We start from the raw sequence: 22,332 nt of genomic DNA, 5'->3' as shown, positions 1-22,332 counted from the left end.
TACTTTAACTCTGAAACCAAACGCACCGTTAGCAACTTATGAAATTGGCGCTTAAAATTGGGTTTCAAAGCAACCCTATAAATAAATTTCCCGCAACTTGCCATTTACCAGAACTTCTGCACGCAGCGGAACAGACTGAGATTTGATCGGACCCACAGCTTCTGGTCTCAGATGGCCGAGCATCCGGAACCGCCGGCTGCACAACCTTCGTCGCCGACTCCCGATGGGGCCGATCGCTCCCCCTCCGCCCCAGCTGACCCGCCAACGCCCCCCCTGCTGGCGTTCGATCCCAGTCGAAGTAACTCCTCTCTCTCTCTCTCTCTCTCTCTCTGTCTGCTCGTGTTGTATGGTTTTGCTTTGATCTCGTTTCTCCGGTGGCCGAATTTGAGTTTACACTGAGGACCCTTTGGATTTGAGGACATGTAGTACGCTGCAGTAATGGTTTATAGTGCATCGGTCTCTTAAGGTTCAATTCTGCAAATTAGCGTTTGTTAATTAGGTTAATCACTACTCCATTAATGCAGTTGTCTCTCTGTCTTTCGCTTTCACTGTGAGTCCCATCTTTTAGTTTAATTTTCAGGGAGTTTGATGGATACAAAATATGAAGAGAATGAAGCAATTGTGTGGATAGCTCTTCTATGTGGAAACCCTGCTGAACTTTTTTGCCCGGAAATGCAGCCCTCAGAACAACTATGCAAGAAACTAGAGAAGAATTTTGAGGAAAACAATTGGGTTATAGACTTGTTGTGAAGTCATCTTCTTTGCAATAAAGAGGAAGAGACTGCAAAGATTTTCCGCGAATCATATCAGTGACCAAGTGTAGCCCCTAGTAGAACATCTTCATTTTAGTGACTTGTTACCGACAATTGTTCAACACTACAAGAAGCTTTTACTGGCAATCATACTTGGAAAGTGGGACCATTGAAATCCATACTCTGGGCACAATTTCCTCGTTCCGCCAGCAACCCGATCAGCTCAAGCATTAGCCTCCCTCTTCACCAAAGAAAGTGACTTAGCGTCAAAGAATCAAAATACCACTTTTATGATCCCTTGTGCTTGCCGTGGGGCTTCCTGTTGCAATCTGTGATGCTGGGAAATGCATCCTTGCAATCAATTTCAATTTCCCTCTTTCACCTCCTTTCTCTAGCTACTTCAATTGCCTATCTTACTGCCATAGCTTCAACAACTTCAACACTATCACCGGTGACCAAGCTTATAGTCTTGAGGGATGTTACAGTAGAGATGTTGGACATGGCTATTATAAAGAGACTAAGCTTAGTCTCGAGGGATGTCACAGTACAGATTTTAGACATGACTATCATGCGATATGGAAGGCAAGGAAGTAGACATGCCAGAGTTGGGGGTTGCTGCTGAGGGTTATTTTTATCTAATGATGTAAAACCAGTGAAGATCGCGCTGGGTGGTTCCAACAGAGTTGACATTAAGAGCAGCTGAAAGATGAGTTTTCTATCATAGGGTGAAGGAAAGAGGTTTACAAAAGGATCAGAGGGGGGCAGGGCCCAGTGGTTTCTATCATCTGAAACAAAGCCCTTACATCTGAAGTCAATCCTTCTCGATATGTGTCTCTCTGTCTGGGTTTCTTTTACTATTTCTCTTTAGCACAATTTGAGGTCACATGGGATATGATAAGTAGCATCGGAGGAATTCTTCATGCACCCAAGAAAAACGGAAGAGTGGATGGATGGTTGAGCAGCTTAATCTTGACAAAACTGAAGAACCTATATCAGAACTATGTCGTTTGTACAGGATTTTGTGGGTGAAAAATGTCTAGATGTTATTTGCACCACAAAAACAAGATCAGAACTTAGATGAAATAGAGTATCTACTGATTCCCGGTCTGTTGAGAGTTCATATCCCTGGCAATCAAGTGAAAGTTGCCGCTATGAGTGATTTTGTTGCAATTCCACCAATACACCGTTGAACCATAAGGTAGGTAACCCCAGGAGGCAGGATTCACATGAGAAAAAAGTGGTGCTGTGGGAGATTATGAGGATAATATGCCTCATTTAGGAAAGCTAAATAATCGACATTTTATGCAATCATTATATATCACTTTTCTGTATCATGTCTAATTAAATCTAAGCATAAACTCATACTCTGTTAATGATGTTTGTATAGCCTAGGCCGTGCTCTTTTGTAACGTCGGTCTTTTTCCTTTCATAAATGCATGGTACTAGATTCAGGACAGCAGAAAGCGTAGTAAACCTGGCGGCAAAACAGAGTTCTAGAAGTAATTAATCCTAAACTAGTTTTTTGTGTAGCCAAGACTGCAAATAGGATTTCAAATTTTAAACTTTTTCTTGTATATCACACTCTTAAGGGTCGACTTTTTGTTGTTTAGCACTTGTAAAAGAGCAGCAAAAGGAACAGTACTAACGTGTAGTGGATTGTTTAGTGCTTATTTTTAGGTGTTTTGTTGCAAATCTAAAAGAAAAGGAGAGAGAGAGAGTGTAAAGGATCGATTAATTGACTTCGAATAGGAATGTGATGGCTGCTTAAATTGCATGCAGTGATCGGCATAATCAGAAGGAAAGCCATGGTAAAGGACTTAGCTGCAGCGTACCATGCAGAATGTCTTGCATCTTGCCAAGAACTCTCGGAGCTTCAGAAGAAATGGGATGAGGTCAGTGAACAAAATGAATCAACTTCAGTAGTCTCTTTTACGGTTCATGATTTTTTATTTTTTTTTCGATTAACATTTTTAAGGTTTCATATGAGAAAGTAGCAGCTGTTTGACTTGATTCATGAATTTTGTGTAAATATAATTTGTGCAGCCTTACATAGAGCTAAAACCTCCTGAGGAGAACCGGAAAGAACCGTCGAGACATTCCAAACGCCAGAAGAAATCTCGTTAGGGTATATATTTTAGCATCAACATGCCTTGGCCCCTGAAACTAGATATATCAATGGCGTACATAATATTCTTATGGATTTTGGTTTGTATACAAGGTTTCGGAGCTCTTATATTTGTCAGGAGCAATCATGGAGGTGTTGCTCTGGTGGAAGTCCTTTTTCCCTACTTTAGAGCCTTAATTCTCAGGAAAACATAGCGAATTCTCGGAATCTTTTTGGCAGTTTGTTGTTTCTGGTTTTCTGCAAACTGCAGACCTTTGCAATCGGAGATCTGTGGAACTCTTGCTATCATTGACAAGAAATGAGAGTGACAAAATATAAAGAAGATTTCAGAAGGAATTCGTTGTGTTGTTACAATTTCCATCTATAATTATGTGGAGAATAACGTGAAAAGAAATTGAAATTCCCATGAATTACATTCATCTGCTGATCGATTGAATTACATTAACCATTATCATTCATCTGCTTGTTAAGAGCTGAGCAAAATACATCTCAGTAATGCCCGATTCTTACCGTAATATGTGGATTTATAGAATAAAATTGGTGCATATCAAAATGGACTGAGATTCAGACCGGTGAGAATTAGAACTAAGAATTCAGACATTATATCAGTTATTTGGTTGGGGTATAAGAAAAACTGTTTTCCATAAGTTCCTTGGTCCTTTGAGTTACCTATGGAGTCTAGACGTGACAGTGACAGGCCTAGGGTGACCCTAAGGCTCGTGATCGAAGCCATGCGCTCTCACAAGAAGCAAGGTCGAATCTAGTGGCTCCTTCAATATTCTCCACCAGGTAAAAGGCTCCATCGAGCATTCTAAAACACCATAGATTAAACCTTAAGCCAAAAACCTTTTAGTTTAACGGAACTTCAGCAAGAGCCATTTTCTCGGTCTCCAATGGACGTGCTCTTCCATTACCGAATGCTATAATTACTTGAAAAAAGGCCTAAAGAAAGCACAGGCCTGGCTCACCTTTTCTCTGTTAGTGTTCAATTCCTTCATACATGATATGATTCCTTCCTTGCAAATGTATAACTTTTTAAGTACAAAAAAGAACCTCTCTGTGTAAAAATTGTGTTTGCTCCATTTTGTAAGGAACAAGGTATGCATACCACTCCCTAAGCTGTATCTGATGATCCAACTACCTCATTTTAAGTGAGGACCACATCCGGTGGAGCGGGCAACTCTGCTTGTCCAGCAAATGAGGTTTGTCGCCTCCGCAAATGGCTTCAGCTGTTGGGCCCATCTCCCTCACGAATTTGACGGATTCCGATAGTCGATTGAGAAGGTTCATCAGGGCTATCAGTTCGTTCCTCTGCAACTGCAGCTGAAGGGCACAGAAACAAGAAAACCGTAAGATACGTCGTAACTAAATACGTGGAACACATGCATCTTGTCCTCTGAAAACCCAAGCAGGAATCTCATATACTCAATTGTTGTGCGAACACATTTGATGATCGTTTTGGTACCTGCTGTTCCTCAATAACATGCGTAATCTTGTTATCGGAATTGTTCTTAGTGCTTAATTAATGCCGACAACGTTCATAGGCTAACAAAGAACTCAAGTTTACGAAGATACTTACAGCATGACCTGATTGCTCCTGGACATCAACAGAGAAGAGAATCTTCAATGCAGTCCCAAGACCAAGGACCTGAAGTTTTCCCCAAAGCCGACACTTTTCACATCCCACACAGTCCATTATCGCGCTGCAAATGTATTCAAGAGTTTAGAATGTTTATATTACAGCACAAATACTAGAAAATTTCCAGCCAATCAACATTATTCTTGACCAACCAACAAAATTCTACCAACTGGGCATGAAAACAACTTGCCTGATGACTCGAAAAAACTCAGTAAAAATAATGTAAAGTGAAGGGAGAACTACCTGATGTTTCTGAACTGCTTCTGTATCCTCTGCTTCAGCTCGGGCCCGCTCTGTCCTTTCCAAAGCTTCGCTTCATCAAAGGGGATTGGGCATGCAGATTGAAGGGTCGGATTATAAAGCAGCTGTCTCATCAGTGAGTGAGCCTTCAGGTCCTCATCAGGATTTCCAGTACGGTAGTCGGCATGTTCCAAATAGTCCGCAGCCTACAAGAAGATACATATGGGAGATCCCAGCGTGACATCAATGAAAAGATTTCATGCAGTGATATACCGTTATATAACAATTACAAACTCACTGGGTTTTAATACTAACCTTAGTCACAGCTCGGAGGACAAAAAGGAAAGTGAAGTACAAGTTTCGGACACGATCTGGGTATTTTAAGACTCGATCATAGAGCAATGTGAGATTTTGGCCCCACTGACGAGAAAAAGAAGGCAAGAATTAGAAGATGTGGTCATCTAACTTCAGATTGAAGCACAGGGTTGTGCAGAATATTCATTAGAACAATTTACTATCTTTACTATATAAAGGAGATGTGAAGGACTAGTACCGTGTTTGTGGCCTCATCAAGCAGATAGTCTGAGGCGATGTGAACAGATATGGAAGAATGAAGACCTGATATCAGTTTGTACAATATTCTTTCCTCTTGGCACAATTCCTTGGATGGATCTGAGAAGACATACAACACCGACGGAACGAATCAGTACCCCAAAAAAAACCAGAAACCTATTGACTTTTCAAGGAGGCAACATAAGAGCAGAGAAAGACATTTTAGCTTAGTAACTTAAAAGGGAAGGGTGCCTCACATTTGGGACAGTTTTCAGAGTAAATAGCATCCCATATTCTTCTAGCAGAAGGGCCAGAGTAACCCGTATAGCGCTCAGGATTCAGTAGAAGATTCACATAGGTCATCTCAGCTGCATATAATTGAAGGGAGAAAACAAAAAAGCAATCAATAAATGTAACTTTAATTATCAGAACAATTCAAGCAAAAGCAACACCCAATCAACTTCAACTCCATAATTCAGTTGAAACAACATTTTGTCGGCCCAATTTACCAACCCCACAGCAAATGGTCAAATTTCAAGTGCAGTTTAATTGTTTCACTTATGCTATTGCAATATACAAGTTCGACTTTCCTCATAATCAAACAGGTTCAGTCAGCTAAACTTTAAGAATTATGCAACAGAAGAATGATAAACTACAAACCGTTGTCCGTTTCATCGTCATTTGTCCAAGGATTATCCGTCTCTGACCATCCCCTGAAAGTATTTTTATCAAGCGTGCGATCTACAGCAGCCTGAGGCTTTCCTTCTTGACACATGAGATCATCAGAAGAAAGGACACGATGTGAGGGGTGTTTAAGTGATTCAGGGAACTCATTCTCAGGGCACTCACAGACACTACAATCCCTCAACCGGCACATTCCATCATCAAGCCAGAATGGGCAGTCACACCATAACTTGACCTGCCACCATAGCAGACAAATTGACGAGTTTCAGAAATGACACAATAATCTTAGCTCAGCAGAATTGTCATATCAAGCAACATCAACATCTTCAGAGGCGAGCACAACAAGATAAATAGCAAGGTATAGAAAAATAGCCCACAAAAGGAGGTACATCCTTGCTGACCTTGAAATACCGGAAAAATGGTGTCTTGACGAGCTCTTGGAGAAGAGGATGCAAGAGATCCTCGTTGAGATGGTCTACAGTTTCATATTCACAACAACAGTCCTCAACTACACCACTATATTTGTGTGTGCCCTGCCCAACGTTAAAGGAATTTGTTATGATAAGCCACAGACAATTACCAAAGATCCAAAGTCAATCAAGAAACTTGATCACCCCAAAGGGAACATTCCATGGTATAACTCAGACTGTATCAACACAATCATGACAGATCAGGGTTGAGTGCATGCCGAGCCTAGAATATAAGCTAAAGCAAAGATCAAGCAACCAATCACCCAGTACCACTGATACAACGTTGGAATTAATCTGAGAATCAACTGAGAAATCAGATTCCATATTTTAGTCCGGAGACCAAATGTGGGTTTTTTCCTTAAAAACCCAAAAACCTACTGAAACTAAAGCAATGATCAAATCAGTATTAGGAATGCACAAAAAACAGGCATCTCCATTCATTTGAACTGAAAGGCAGGACATGATATCAACCCAATTGCAGGAATTCTCTCCTATCTCACTGCAGAGATTCCTCAGCAAAACATAAACATGGAAAAACAAAAGCAATTGTTACCTTAGCACAGTTACAGGGCTTGTTAGTATAATCACCATGATTCTCGGTGACCCCAAAGGAATCGATCCTTGAATCAGCTCCCCACCTCACCGCCACCGCCACCGCCAGCAACACAACACAGACGGCCCCAACTGCCCATAAACCCCATTGTCGCGTCGGGCCTTGCTCCTTAACAGCCTTCTTCTTCTGCTGCTGCTGATCATTAATCTCCTCCACCATCACTGCAGAGTCCCAAAACCTCTGCCCTCGTCCCCAACAAAACCACCAACGACAAAAGGGTCTCTGATAAAGAAACCGAGTCCTCGGCTGGCGTTACTTTCGAGGGGATTGGATCAAAAGGCGCAAGTTTGACGAGGTGGGTCGATCAATTTTGGACTCAAGAAAGGTTCTTGCTGGAAATCTTGTGCTGTGCATTAGCAATTGATCTTTATATACAGGCCGGGAAAGACTGCAATAACTAGAAAAACGTAATCTTTACAGTCAATTTTGAGGAAAGGAATCGAAAATGGAGGGCGGTGTTGATGGTTTCCTTAGCATTGGTGTCTGTCTGTGTTCGGATCCTTCCACGAGACCGCGGGCTGAGAGAAGGATCTTACCATGCGAAAAAAAATTCATTTTTGTCAAACGGTTTAATGTGAAATTAATTGCCTTTTAAGAACAGTCAACAATTCTTCGGGGAGAATATAAAATACACCCCTGAAGTATTTAAGTTTGACATACTGCCCCATGCTCTTTCTGTTATTTTCAGTCACACCCGCCTTTACTCTTTTCGATTCTAACTTGGTCAACGGTGGGGCGTCAATTGTTAGGTCTAGCTTAAGAGAAATTCTTAAATGATGGAACCAGCCGACCAAAGTAGTAGTCATCAGCTTTGAAAAATTGCCTGTTCAATACGTAGAAATTATCTCCGTCTGTTTACATTTTGGGAACGATAAATTTCAAAATTTAGAAAGCAATCATCTAAATTAATAATCATTTATTATGTTCTATATATATGAGTTGAATTGCGAAACCTCCTTCTCAAGGAAAAAAAAAATTGTGAAACCTCCTCTACGTAATTGTTACATTCTTTTGGAAAAAAGAACAGTAAAAGATTCTAAAGTTGACCATGTAATGCCTAGGGAATATTTAATGCATTCCTAAATTTTTAATTTGAGAACAAATAATTAATGAGGTAGCACCATCTGCTGAGTGCTGTCGAAGTGGCACATAATTTCTTTCACAATTTTAGTTTGTGTTATATATAATTATATTATTTTATATATTTTTATTCTTTATTTTTCTTTTAATTATTATACAATGAGTAGGAAATTTATATACATTAATTGCATTTATTAAAGATTTTTAGTTATTATCTTTGCTCCTTAATTTTTCTAATTTTCATATTTTGGAAATTTCTTTTAAGCATTTATTACGCACCCAGGTAAATTTTAGTTATATGTTTATCGGTATCATTATATTATTGAAAATAAAAGTTCTCAAAAAACAATTCTCAAAAATAAAATTTCAATAGAGTCGCATGAATGCTTTTGAATAGTTCAATTACAATTTTACAATTAATGTTCTTATTATGTCCTACAAATTTATTTAATTTCTTTCACAATTTTAGATTGTGTTATGTATAATTATATTATTTTATATATTGTTATTATTTTTTAAATTATTATATAGTGAGTAGGAAATTTATATACATTAATTGTATTTATTAAAAAAATTTAATTATTATCTTTGTTTTTAAATTTTTTAAGCATTTATTATGCATCCAATCTCATTTATTATGCACTTATATATAGATTCAGCATAATTGTACCAAAAAATATTATTAGGTATAAGTAAAACTAGTTAGTTTTGGTACGATTTTACAAAATTATTCCCATTTTTCTTTTATTCTATTCGGCAAAATATATGGTTATAACAATCTTCTATTTTATAATTCCGTATGTGTAAAATGCTATTATAATAAATGATCTTACTATTATACGTAATTGTTAAATGGGTTTTTCTATTCTATGCCCTAAGGGCATATAGGATAAGCTAACTCAAATTACCAATTTTAAATTTCAAATCATTAACGCCAAGATTCTTTATTTTTTGTGCCTAATTTACCCTTATTCTATTTTATCTAATTAATTATAATTTCTTTTTACTACATAATCTCTAGCATTTTTAGGTTTTTAGAGTTTTAGGTTTTAGGGTTTTAGGATTTGAGGGTTTTAGGGTTTTTTGGGTTTTTTGGTTTTTGAGTTTTTAGGGTTTTAGGATTTTTTAGGGTTTTAGGGTTTTATGATGACCAATAAGTTACTGAAAAATATTTTGTCTCTTTGCGAAACCATATATGGATAGAAAGATCCTATATGGATGTTTTGAATCCTATTAAAAATGCCAGAGATTATATGGTAAAAGGAAATTATAATTAATTGGGTAAGATAGAAAAAGGGTAAATTAGGCACAAAAAATAAAGAATTTTGGCATTAATGATTTAGAGTGCTTATCTTAAATGCCCTTAGGGCATAGAATAAAAAAGCCCTTTTTAAATTTAATATGAAGTGGTTTTTTTTATATATTTTTATAAAAATAAATTGCATGCAAGAATTATGTCTATTATGAAGACTGTCGTCTCTAACGCGTTGGCGCCTCTACCAAGAAACGCCCAAGTAGCCAATTATGGGTTGTCGCGTGGCAACCCAGAACCCGCACGGTAGCCTATGCCCTTTTTATTTTTTTATTTTTTAATATTGTCATTGCCCCCTTTCTTTCTTTCTTTCTCTTCCTTTGATTGCCATCCTCTGCTTCGCAGCAACCCCATCATTGACACCCAGCCCCGGAGCCACCATCCCCATTGATCTTAGCGAGATTGGAAGAAGAAGGAGGAGGAAGGAAATGGGATTCTGGGTTCGATTTGATTTGGATAGTTAGGGTTTTTGGAATTAGCCGTAGGGCCCTCGATTCAGTGAAGAAATTTGACTAAGCAAGCTGGGTTAGTTAATGGAAATAGGTGGGTTTGTGTCTTCACAGCCGTCCTCCCGCAAGCTGCTGTGAGCCTCCATTCCTTCGCGAATGAGCTTTTGGTTCTCAAAACCCCTGAACCCACTCTTGCTCGTGAACCTTCAACCCATTGCTCAATCCATCTTCCCGAAGAAGACACAAGGAGGAAGGAGATAGAGAAGGAGATGGAGGAAGGAGATGGAGGAAGAAAACAAACAGGAATGATGCTCCATGTTGTTATGCCGACAGTAGGGGAAAGAGATGGAAAATTAAATATTATTTTTTTAACTATAACTATTATTTATATATATTAATAGTAATTTAATTAATATAATGTATATGTGGATCCGGATCAAAGACACCAAAATCGGAGACCCATTGGAATGGATCTCTCTTTTTTTAGAGTTTGTCTTTATTTGATGTAACCCAATGTGGTAAAGTTGGGCCCAATTCAGAAACTCCAAAATAAGAGACTATTGGAGATAATCTAAAGACTACTCTCTATCTCGTCCTTCCATTTCTTCCGTCAATAGCTCATCAAATACTTCTCTTTGATTACCCATCGAGCTTAAAGAATGCAAATGCCCATTTTCTTCTTCTCTTTCAACCAGGTCTTCAAATCTCGACTCCCTCTGACTCCTTACTTGATTGACATGATTCTCATTATCAGTAAAGAAACAAACCTGAGCATCATCTTTCTTTCCCATATCATTCATCTGTAAAAATGGAAACTCCCTCTCGCAAAACCAAACATTTCTAGTCACAAATATCTCATTCTTCTCAAGATCGTAAACTCTCCAACCCTTTTTGCCATACGGATAACCGACGAACATACATCGTCAAGAACGAGGTTTGAACTTATCATTGTCCCTCGGTCTATCATGTGCATAACATAAGCATCCAAACACCCTCAAATTAGAATAATTCATTGGCCTTTCAAACAAGACTTCGTATGGACTTTTACCTTCCATAAGTGATGTGGGAGTTACATTAATCAAGTGTGCCGCTGTGGTAACACATTCTCCCCATAATTCAGTCGGAAGTCCAGCCTGAAAAAGTAACGATTGTGCAACATTCAATATATGCCTATGCTTCTGCTCGACGTGTTCATTTTGTTGGGGCATGTATGCGCAAGATCCTTGGTGAATGATCCCTTTGGTAGAGAAATAATTCTGTAAATCTCGCACAACAAATTCCTTCCCATTGTCACTTCGCACTATTTTCACAATGTGATTAAACTGATTCTTCACCAACTTGCAACAACTCCGATTTCTCCCGCAATAGCCATATGGCACGACTATAATCATCCACAATCGTCAAAAAATAGCGAGCACTAGAAATAGACACCACTGTATAGGGCCCCCATAAATCATAGTGAATCAGTTGAAACGGAAAAACAGTTTTATTCATACTTAGGTCAAAACTTGACCGAGTCCGTTTTGCACGGAGACTAACATCACATTCCTTACTCATAGATGTATTCAATTCTAAATTGATACCATTAAACTTGATGCGTCGTGATGAATGTCTAAGTCGCATATGCCACAAATCACCCATCTCGTCAATGATGACCCGATTAGCCTACTCTTGGATAGCCACACGCCGAAGATAATACACACCCCCTTGAAGTTCACCCACTCCAATCGTCTTCCTCATGGTGCGGTCCTGTATCAAACAAAAGTCAGTGTAGAATATCACACAGCAATCTAGATCCTTTGATAACTGAGATGCGAAAATGAGATTGCAATTAAATTATGGGACCAATAAAACATTTGAGGGGACAAGAGGGCCTATATGAATCCATCTAGTTCTGCTAGCAACAGAGACCCCCCCCCACCACATTCGGTATGTGAATTTTCGGCCTCTCGGTAAGTGGTCGCGACTCAACAAACAAGTCTGCATGTCTCGTCATGTGCCTAGAATCTCCGCTATCAATTATCCAATCATGCCCAAAATAAAATTTTTACCAGAGGCTGGGTGCACGTTGTCATCATTTGGACCCAAAAAATTGAGTAGCTTTTGCAACGCTGTGTCCAAAATTTGAGACAATATGTTCAGCCCACTTCTCAGTTGCCCAAATGGCGCCTAATGGGTCTACTGCCTACCCATCGGATTCGGGCCTAAGCTGGATTGCCCAACCTGAGCCTGATGGGCCTGCAGTCCACCAAATTGGCCCGACCCCGAATTAAAAGACCCAACTTGTGTCCAATGGGCTTGCAGCCCACTGGATTGGCCCGAGCCCAAGCCTATCCGCTGTTGCCCTGCCATCATCGTCTCCCCGATTCTCCTTCATGTAAACTCTCATTTCACCTTCTCCTTCCTCAAATCCCAGTTGGCCGGGAAGCCATAGAGCTGCCAGCAAGAGCTCTTGAGGTGGCCGACACGGCCACAGTGGTAACAAGCCTTGCTCGTCCCTCCTTTTCCTCCTATCGATCCTCCGTAACCCGAACTCCCGCCACTGCCCTGCATCTCTGGCTTGTTTCCTGTCGCCCTACTCAGAAAAATCGCGCCATCCGGTGCAGTATTCTCATGAGATAACGCCACCGTGTTCTCTTTCTTCATGCATGATTAGGGCATGCACTTTGTTTAGGGAATGGACGGGTTCATGGCTGAGGATATTGGACCTCACCGTGCCATATTCAGACCTTAAGCCCATCAGAAATTAGTGAATCTTCTCCCGTTCTCTATGAGCCGCATAGGTCCTGGCCGCCGAACAAGTGCACGCCATAATTTCGAGGTAATTATCTAGCTCATCCCAAAGTGTCTTCAGTCGAGAGTAATACTTCGGGATTGACACGCTTCTTGCTTCAATTTACCGATTTATGCCTTTAATTGATAAATTCTTGTGTCATTCCCTTGTGAATACCTCTCACGAAGATCCTCCCACAAATTCCGAGCCACAATCGCACAAGCAACGCTGGATTGCAGCTCCGAGTCCAGCGTATTGAAGATCTAGGATATCACCAAAGCATTGCAGATGTCCCACTTCGCCCGATTTAGGTCTCCTTCTGGTGGTCTTGGCACTAATCCATCAATCATCCCGACCTTGTTCTTTGATGTCAGTGCAGTCAACATGGCCCTCGACCATGTCCGGTAATTCAATCCATTTAACGTATAATTGATCAGACTAACTCCAGTGTAGTCCGATGGATTAACAGTGAACACTGACAGCCAGTCAGCCTCCACGCCCCCTGAAGCCTTTTCTGAAGTTTCTACCCCCTTCTCCATCTCTGGCTTCGCTCACAACCAACCAAGAAAAACTAAACCAGAGAAAGTAACACTCTCCCAGAATTCAAATGCTCTGATACCATGATAATTACTGAGCTGAAAAACTTGATCATGTACATATACTGCTGATTACAAGGAAAAATAGGAAAGAATTATAAGATATCTATTGCCTAATATGTATGTAACTAATAAGGCTAGTTAATATACAAGGGTACATCATATCTTCGCTAATCCCGGCAAGATATACTCCGTAATATAATACAAAGTGGAATATATCATTATATATGCAAAAGGAATAAATATATACATGTAATCTATATTAAAGTATAACCACTCAACTCAAAGCTTATAGAAAAAAAATCTTCAACGGAAAAGAATGAAAGAAAAATAAAACAAAACAAGTGTTACAATTAAGGAGCTGTGAAAATTGTCAATTTCAACATTATGCGGTGTATAAATAGATTATAATATGTGAAACCATAAAATGTTAATTGATTATATCTACTAAAATATTTCTTTAACAATATGTATACTATGTATCCAAGAAAATTATATAATGAAATAACTCATATTAATAAAGATACATATCCATTATATCATTTGAATATGGAGGAAAATTTCAAGAAAGTCCAAAAAATTAAATATTTTTTGAATTCTCAAGATGAAAGTAAATGTTAATGGAGCAACGATGCAAAAGTTATTGTCTAAAAACATAAATATAATTAAAATCTAACTTGTCCAACAAAAAAATCTAACTTTAGAAAAAGATTTTCTTGAGTTCTAAAGAAAAAGTATCATCCTACAAAAAAATTGAATAATTATAAAACTATGTTGTAAATCTCTTAGTAAAAATTAAAAGTAGATTAATAAAGAGTCATATAGATATAATGAAATAGGTTTTGTTTTGCAAATCTGTAAAGTAAATCTAAAGTAATCACCAAGTATCAAAATGTTAAAGATAAGTAAGAGAAAGTATTGCTTAATTATGGATCTTGCAATAAAATTTAAAAGTTAGAGAGAATTACAATGGAGAAAACTTTGATAGATTTAAATGCATCACTGGATAATAAAAGAAGTTCAGAAAAGATTCGCCTCTTTATATTCCATAAGTGAAGATAGGAAGGAGGTCATATATATATATATATAATTGAAGCAACACCATCCAAACACAATAAAAGGAACATAATATTGTAAATACTATAGAAGAATATTAAATTGAGAATGTATACATGCAGTATGTTTAAATAAAGAATATATATTAGATACACTAATATAACAAATAAGATATAAATTATATAAATAAAAATATATCAAGATACTATGAAGAGAATGCAGTAGATAATATATTAGGCAGAGATTTATATTGACATTCCTCCTTAGAGTATCTTGAATATCTTGATAAAATGTAATTACCACTAATAAGTTTTCATAGACATTGACATGCCTTTTTGAATTATGTGGAATATCTTTTAAATGGAATGAAATTATATTACTTGAATATATATTACTTATTTAAATTATTTTGAATATTATCTAGTTTACATAATTAAAAGGTTTACATGTTTAGGTTAAATATGTAAAAACTTCCTGGTATTATATGATGATGTGACAATACGAGAGAGCTCCGTTTTATAATTTTTATGATGCGGCAGCCTGAGAATTAAGCTCGGATGTGGTGACATGAGAATTCAACACTTTGTTTTCATATATATTTAGATTTTAAATTTTTTTTAAAAGCCCAGTTATGTAAAATTAAAGATGGAACATAACACTTGGGCTTCAGCCACCATTTCACCCAAAAAAAAATTATGGAACACAACGATAAAAGTACAAAAGCAAAGTTTTAGATGACATTTTTTCTGTTATTTATGTCTCACGACGGGAGTATTAAAATCTTGTATATACTAAAGTAGAACTAGAGGTTCATTACAACCATACGGGGATAACAAACACCCCTATCATCATTAGGTAACAGATCCAAAAGAAAATGAGGAGTCTCCAGATCAGTAAAGTTCCAAGGTTGCTCACCACCAAATCTCAACTGATTTGATGCAGCAACAGCAGTATATTGGGAAAACAAAACTCTAGATTTACTATAGTTGATTCTCATTCCAGATTCTCTAAAGAAATTTTGTAAGATCCCGAGAACGGCTTGCTTAGTTGACAGGCTTGTATATCCCATTAAGACGATGTCATCCGCAAATAATAGTTGAGAAATCGGGAAGCATCCTCGAGCTGGCTTAACTCCACCCCAAGTCCGGTTATCCACAACTTCTTCAACCATGTTAACGAGATACTCGATACACAGTAAAATATGTAAGGATAAATCGGATCTCCTTGTCTGATAGCCCTCAAGGGAGTAAAAAGGCTTCGTGCAGCCCCCCTTTAAAAAGGATCGAGATGGAGAGAGATGAGATACAGATCAAGACCCAGTTGATCCAGCACTCCAGAAATACAAAGAAATGAAGGACCCTCTCAACAAAACTCCACGCGAGCCGGTCATAGGCCTTTTCTAGATCGAGTTTCAAAATAAAACCCCCTTTCTCATTCCTTCTAGTCCGGAAGTGTTGAGTTATTTCCCGTAAAATGATCGCACTGTCTATTGCTCTACGACCAGGCATGAAACTGCTTTGAAAGGGTGAGATGAGGTCCTTGAGCACTCATCGGAGTCTATTTACCAACACCTTAGAGATCACCTTATAAATCGTGTTGCACAGATTGATGGGCCGGAATTGTGGTATTATTTCGGGGGCAGCCACCTTCAGAATAAGAGACACTAGAGTGTTGTCAGGGAGCACTGATTTATTAAAGAAAACCGAAACCGCATTGCAAACTGAGGGCCCGGCAGCATCTCGGAGCCTCTGATAAAAGCACAGATGTAGTCCATCTGGACGAGGTGCCTCATATGGCTTGAGAGAGAAGAAAGCATCCCGAATTTATCATCTAATAGTGGACGAACCAAGGCATCTGCTAATTCATATGGAATCGGCCACCTCCAAACAGGTCCTGTGTCTATAACTCGAGCAGAGCTTAATTCCATGTAGAAGAGATTTTTGAAGGGAACCTGGATACATAGAGTTCTTAATGACTTCCAAATCGTAGCACCTATCCCCAACCGAATCTCTAAGGGCCAGAACTTTGTTACGCTATTAATGATGGTCGACAGATGAAAGTATCGTGTCTCCTGTCTCCCTCAGTGATCAAATTAGTCCTCGCCTTGAGAGCCGACAACTCCTCTTCCTGCGCGAGAATCTGATCATATACTCCTTTTTCGAACATCCTTCTCTAAACTAGTGAGAAAGGCACTACAACGTAGGGATAAAAAACTCTGGAATCCCCAGAGTCGAGCCAAGCAAAGTCTTTCTTTGGGCAAATACATTCCCAAACACCGTCTTATTCCACTCCGATGCCTTAGACTTAAAATTTGCACATCTAAGGCATGCATATTCTCAGCTTCGTGCCACGACTCCTTGACCAAACCCCGAAAGTCTCCATGCGATAACCAAATACTCTCGAATCTAAACGGCCTAGGGAATCTCATAGAGAGCAGGTGCGTTACCGCTGCTTATGGGAAAACTAATCTCTAGGATGGGTTGGCCAACACACAATCTAATCTCTCTTGAATCAAATCTCGTAGATGACCGAATATCAGACCAAGTAAACCGAGAACCCCAACTTAGATAAAGCGCAATCATTAAGCAATTTATTAAAAGAATTCGACCTATTTGAGCTCTAACTGGTCTACCCCCGAATTTTTCACTACCTGAGGCCACCTCATTGAAGTCTCCCATCAAAACCCATGGCATCCGACAAGATTCAGCCACACAATGCATGTTATCTCATAGAGCACCGTCTTTCATGAAAGTAACCAGCTAAGATGGAGTGACAAATTCGGAGTGTCTGTGGATTAACCAAAAATAAATAATGATAACATGATATTATCTTTAAGTGAATGAAGTACAATCTCCATGAAAACTCTGAAATGAAAATATAAGTAGTCTAAAGCGAGGGCTTGCAAACCTAATTGTTATGGACCAGGAGATGTTCCGTGAAGCACCACGAGCTTCAATCCTAAATTCGATGAATCCTTCGTGAAGTCCTTCCGATTTCTTTGGTCTAACAGAGCTTCAAAAAGGTCCCGGAAGATTTTTGTACTTTCTCTATATAAAATAGAGGAGGGAGGCTATCTAGTCAGAATTTTAATCTAATTGGTCGATTACGAAAACCAAAGCAATTCTAAATTCGCTTCACATTTGTGGAACTTTCTATACATTTTAAATTTTCCTATTCTATCTGCCCCTTCTAAACTCGTAGGTCTCGTTTGTAATCAGCAAAAATATATATATATATATATATAATAAATGAATATCCTTGTAATTTGTCAGGTATAGCATATCTGAACTGCACTTACTAGTTACTATCAACCGGGGGCTATCGTTGTCTGAAATATTATTTATTTATTTCGATGATGTTATTCTATTATTTAATCTAAGTATATATGTTATCAATCAGATATTTATATGGAATATTACTGAAGCTTTTTTTTTTTGTGCAAGGGAGGTCCATGAGTCTAATACCGAACTAAGTACTACTCCAATAACACATGTCATTTAATAACATCGCGACATTTGGATATGTGTCATCTTGTTCATTATCATGTCCAAATTATTAGTACCATATTTTAATCCGACACTAACATATAGAAGACAATAATGCCACAATTCATATAATTGCTCAAATATTTCGCCTTCAACGGCAGTAGGCACAATCACATGGATCAATTGGACTGCACTGCAGGAAACAAATAGAATTTTTTTTTTCTGTATTCGGTGTTTTTTTTTTGGGTAATCAAAATGATATGCAGCCTCAGAAGAGGACCATCATATATCCTTCGACTGAGAAGCTGAGCTCACAAAAACAAAACTTCAGAGCTCTCTCTCTCTCTCTCTCTGCGCTTTCTCGGCCATAATATCTCAAAACTGAACCCTTTTTTTTTAATATATATTTTTTAATTTCTTTTTTTTTTGGGTGTGTCTCCCCCGTACCACATGGAAACCGCCATATGAAAAGGTTTCATGAATATCACCATCACCATCAGTAATAGAAAAACTGCCATCTGCAAAAGAAGGCCTCTAGGAGAAAGAAACAACCGATCATAAGCATGAGTAATAATTAAAATACGTACAATGTATATATATACACACATATATATATCTCTGTGTACGTAACGGTCAAAGGCGGTCAAAAGGAGGCTGACGCAAATTGTCAGTTTGGCCAGTGATAATGAAAAAAAAAAAAAAAGATTCACACCTTGTTTAAATAGATAATGTCATGTCTTCTTTGTTCCCAGGAATAAGGAGAAACATGAAATGATAATTTGAAAATTATGAAGCTGATCGAGTTTTTTTTTTTTAATTCTTTTTGGGTAATATGAAGCTGATCACTTTAATCGATCATTTACCCGGCTCTCTGAACGATATGGTTTGAGGAATATGATCGACATGGGATCATTTGGTGTATCGTCCATTAGTTGGTATCATTTTGCCCCGAAATGTGAACTTATTGAAATGTTCAGCACTAAATGCTTTTCACGTACATATGGTTATTATATATATAAGATCATGCGGAACTCATCGAATCAGAACTATGGCCCTCATTATATGATATATATAACATAACTTGCTAAGATAATATCAGAATAACTGTTCATGTACTAGTATATCATCATAGCATGCATATGATATGAAACTATCTAGGCATCGGTACGCAGCTAAGAACTTAGCTTTCGATCGTTTGAAACATGTTCTGTCAGGACGTTCCTCTTGCTCAATGCCACATTTTTTTTTCGGTAGGAACCTTGATATCTGGAAACTCAATTGGTTCCCGATTAATTCAGTCGAACCGGATCAGTTCACTAAAGGGTAAAGCTCTTTCAGTGTGGATTTTCTGCATTCACAATGGCTCGAACCCAAGACGTTACTTAAGCGGAACAAGCGCCGAACCGTTTAAACCAACCCACGTTGATTGCTCAATGCCACATTACGTTCATGACAATTGACAGCTACTCTACCACCGCGACTACCAACTTATGCAAGAACTGTGGAACCGATTTCACCTCCTCCTATTATATCCCCATTAAACTCGTGGTCATCCATATTAAAGAAAACCGTTCATAATAAGAAGGGGATAGCTAATATGAGATAGGCAGTCAGAGAAGACGTTATTGCATGACAATTTCGTTGGAGAGGGATTTTTTACCCTAATCATTAGCGTGGGGGTCCTTGACGTGTCCTGTTTTGATTTTGCGCAGTACAAAAACCATCTCACGCGTACATCTCTAGTAACTGTTTTTTGTTCCTTCCCCAATTTTTTTCGGGCCAGAGAAAACTATTCAAAGCATATATCCCTTTTGGCTAACATAAATTCTAATATCTTTTTTCGGTGTACCGTAAAATTCTTTTTATTTTTTTTGTGGTTACTTAGATTCAATATATGCGAAAGATAAATTAATAAGGGCCTTTGGCCCCCTAATTCACCAAAAAATAAATAAATTCAGACAACATTAATATGATTCCGATTGACTACTTACCTAATTACGTAGAAAAAAGAGATTACGTACTATTCATGCGTACTTAATTAACTTACAATATGAATTAAGCTGTCGGCTACTGATGGCATGACTAGTGACTGTGATATACATGTTTTTTGGTCATTTCTGAGAAGATAAAAGGCTAAAATGTGTTATATAATTTTTCTTTAGTAAGCATATTTTTCAAGGTGAGAGCTCAAACTAGCAAAAGATAGCTCTTTTTTATTTTTTTCTTTTTTTTGGCGAATAGCAAAAGATAACATAAACTTGCGCTTCATCGGAAAGATGAACGTGCATATGCCATAGCATATGAATCTATTAGCTGTAACTATATATTCTTTGTAGACATAAAGGAGAGTTCGCATGTGTCACAAGATGGTAAATCATTTTCCTAACGTAAGTGCATATGTAGTAAATCCTGCGAATTAGGTATTCTATAAGCCTTTCCCTGTGATCCTATGACAGCCATGGTATATTGATCAACAATAATCCATTCATCAACCTATATTAACTACACTGTTGATTTCCAAATATGTAAAGTCAGATGGAGATAAGGTATCCTAACTACGAGAGAGTTAGGCTGAACTGAGTTCATCACAGCCAAAGCGCACCGGCGTCCTTGAGGAGAGGGATGAGGGTTCCGTTGATGTGGCAGGCCATGAGGGTCTCGATGCCGCCCAAGTACTTGCCGCCCACGAACATGGTGGGGATCGTCTGCTGGCCCTCGGCAGCAAGCTGTTTGAGGACTGCTTGGATATCACCACTGGCACTGCCTCCACCGACATCAAGCTCGTCCAGCTCGATGATGGTCGGCCCGACTCCGAGGCCAAAAAGCAGGCGCTTGGCCACAGTGCACATGCAGCACCCGCTCATGCTGAACACCACCACAGCTTTTCCACTCGCTAGCCGCCTGACTAACTCGTACGAGTCCTCAAGCTTCCTTGTCCCTGCCTCTCCATTCACTGCGATTGGGCCACCCAGTGGGACGATCTCGGTTGTCTTCGCTGCTACTTGCATTGCAGTTGATTCCTCTGTGTAGTTGAGCTGTGGATATGTGTGTGTATATATATTGGACAGTAATTATGAAAGGAGAGAGGAACTGAATTAAGAGGATGTAGGGAGAAAGAAAGCAGGAACTGCGATGGAAAGAGCCCAAAAAGATTGGAGCTGGTCCTTTTCAATTTGCTAGACTACCTCCATATATATATATATATACACACACCATATACGCATGTATGCGTACCATATATATGTGCGTATATCTGGTATATTTTATAAAGGTAATTTTCTAGGCTGAGCAGTCAAAAAAGAGAGGGGTGTGTGTGAGGAGAAGATATTACAGAGAAGTTGATGTAATAGGTATATCACGCGACGCTGTATCATTAAACATATAAATTTTTAATTTTTGTCAATAGTAAATTTTTTTGTGATATTTCTAAAAATTAATCAATATTGAGAAAATATTACTGACTTGTAACATTAACAAATGGTATACTTGTTACATATAAGACTTTTTTGTATGTGAAAGAGCTTCTCCTTTTACTGAGATAGTGAAAAAAAAATATATATATATATATATATACATATAATATAATAATTATATGCTGAGATTCGATTCTCTTGTAGACATGCAGCTTTTATCACCAACAAGGTAAACTGGCCATATTAAATGCAGTTCAAAACTAATTGAGAATATATGTCTCTTTCGGGGGAATTTTACACTGTATTTTCTTGTCATGTTTGAGGCCATTAGCAGCGAAAATTTTCCACAGAAAATAAAATTTTGCTTGTACACTATATAAGTCAAGGCCGGTTTCATATTATAGGGCCCATTTTTTTTAAAGGTGAGAATTGAGGATGAAATGCAATAAGAAATTAAAATAGATTGATATGTTTACAAGAATAAAAAACCAATACAAATTAAAGGGGTGTAATATAGTGACGCATGCCAATTAATTAAGATGAAATCATAACGGTTGCTCGAATGCATAATTAGTAAGCTAATTAATCCAATATAAGCCTATAGGACATAGGCTTATATATATGTATTGCTGCTTGCTCTCGAATGTCTACTAAGCAAGTTTTCGCTGTCTACATGGTTTTAAGTTCGAAATATCGACTAGGTACGAATGATCACATGCACACAATATACGACGATCAAAAAACTCACAATTAAAATTAACTCTTTTTATAAGAATATTAAACAATTAACATGGATGAGGATGACCAAAGAGGATCAAAAGACAAAGAAAAGAAAAACAATACTATTATGTTAGCCGGCAATGTTCTGACTAGCACTGCAATTTTTTCCACAAGCTGTACGACCGAAAACCTAATCATCCAACCTTTAATGGCATCGCATGGCATGGCATGGCATGCCCTCTCTTTTTTGACGTTACAGTCATCCGCAGATTTTCAGAAGGGCAGTCCGCGGGAAGACAGACAGAGATTCTTAATAATTTTATTCTTTTTTTTACTCTAAAAGTGATACTGCAAGCGACATATATATCAGTTA

The 22,332-nt window shown here is 38.2% G+C and overlaps 3 protein-coding genes across 4 annotated transcripts; 1 reads left to right on the top strand and 2 right to left on the bottom strand.

Moving 5' to 3' along the window:
* The first annotated feature begins 95 nt into the window (after positions 1-95).
* On the top strand, positions 96-3,213 carry LOC116214245. Of its 2 annotated transcripts, XM_031549621.1 has the most exons (4): positions 96-298; positions 2,532-2,644; positions 2,796-2,877; positions 2,971-3,213. In XM_031549621.1, exons 1-3 carry the CDS (start codon positions 172-174, stop codon positions 2,874-2,876), a joined length of 321 nt encoding a protein of 106 aa, XP_031405481.1. In that variant the 5' UTR covers positions 96-171; the 3' UTR covers position 2,877; positions 2,971-3,213. The 2 variants fall into 2 exon arrangements, with proteins under 2 accessions (XP_031405481.1, XP_031405480.1); XM_031549620.1 differs by having other exon boundaries at positions 97-298; positions 2,796-3,213.
* A 542-nt stretch (positions 3,214-3,755) lies between these two features.
* Positions 3,756-7,622, bottom strand: LOC116214244 (endoplasmic reticulum oxidoreductin-2-like). Its single transcript, XM_031549619.1, has 9 exons — positions 7,016-7,622; positions 6,394-6,525; positions 5,969-6,227; positions 5,566-5,676; positions 5,310-5,428; positions 5,072-5,176; positions 4,760-4,962; positions 4,457-4,580; positions 3,756-4,200 (listed from the first exon to the last, which is right to left on the bottom strand). Exons 1-9 carry the CDS (start codon positions 7,232-7,234, stop codon positions 4,015-4,017), a joined length of 1,458 nt encoding a protein of 485 aa, XP_031405479.1. The 5' UTR covers positions 7,235-7,622; the 3' UTR covers positions 3,756-4,014.
* Positions 7,623-20,233: 12,611 nt separating this feature from the next.
* LOC116215328 (glutaredoxin-C9-like) lies at positions 20,234-20,983 on the bottom strand. The gene has a single exon (XM_031550999.1). The coding sequence runs from the start codon at positions 20,832-20,834 to the stop codon at positions 20,412-20,414; it is 423 nt and encodes a 140-aa protein (XP_031406859.1). The 5' UTR covers positions 20,835-20,983; the 3' UTR covers positions 20,234-20,411.
* Positions 20,984-22,332: the final 1,349 nt, after the last annotated feature.

Source organism: Punica granatum, chromosome 7 (genome assembly GCF_007655135.1).
Source record: "Punica granatum isolate Tunisia-2019 chromosome 7, ASM765513v2, whole genome shotgun sequence".
NCBI lineage: Eukaryota > Viridiplantae > Streptophyta > Magnoliopsida > Myrtales > Lythraceae > Punica > Punica granatum.
This window is presented reverse-complemented; position numbering and strand designations above follow the sequence as displayed.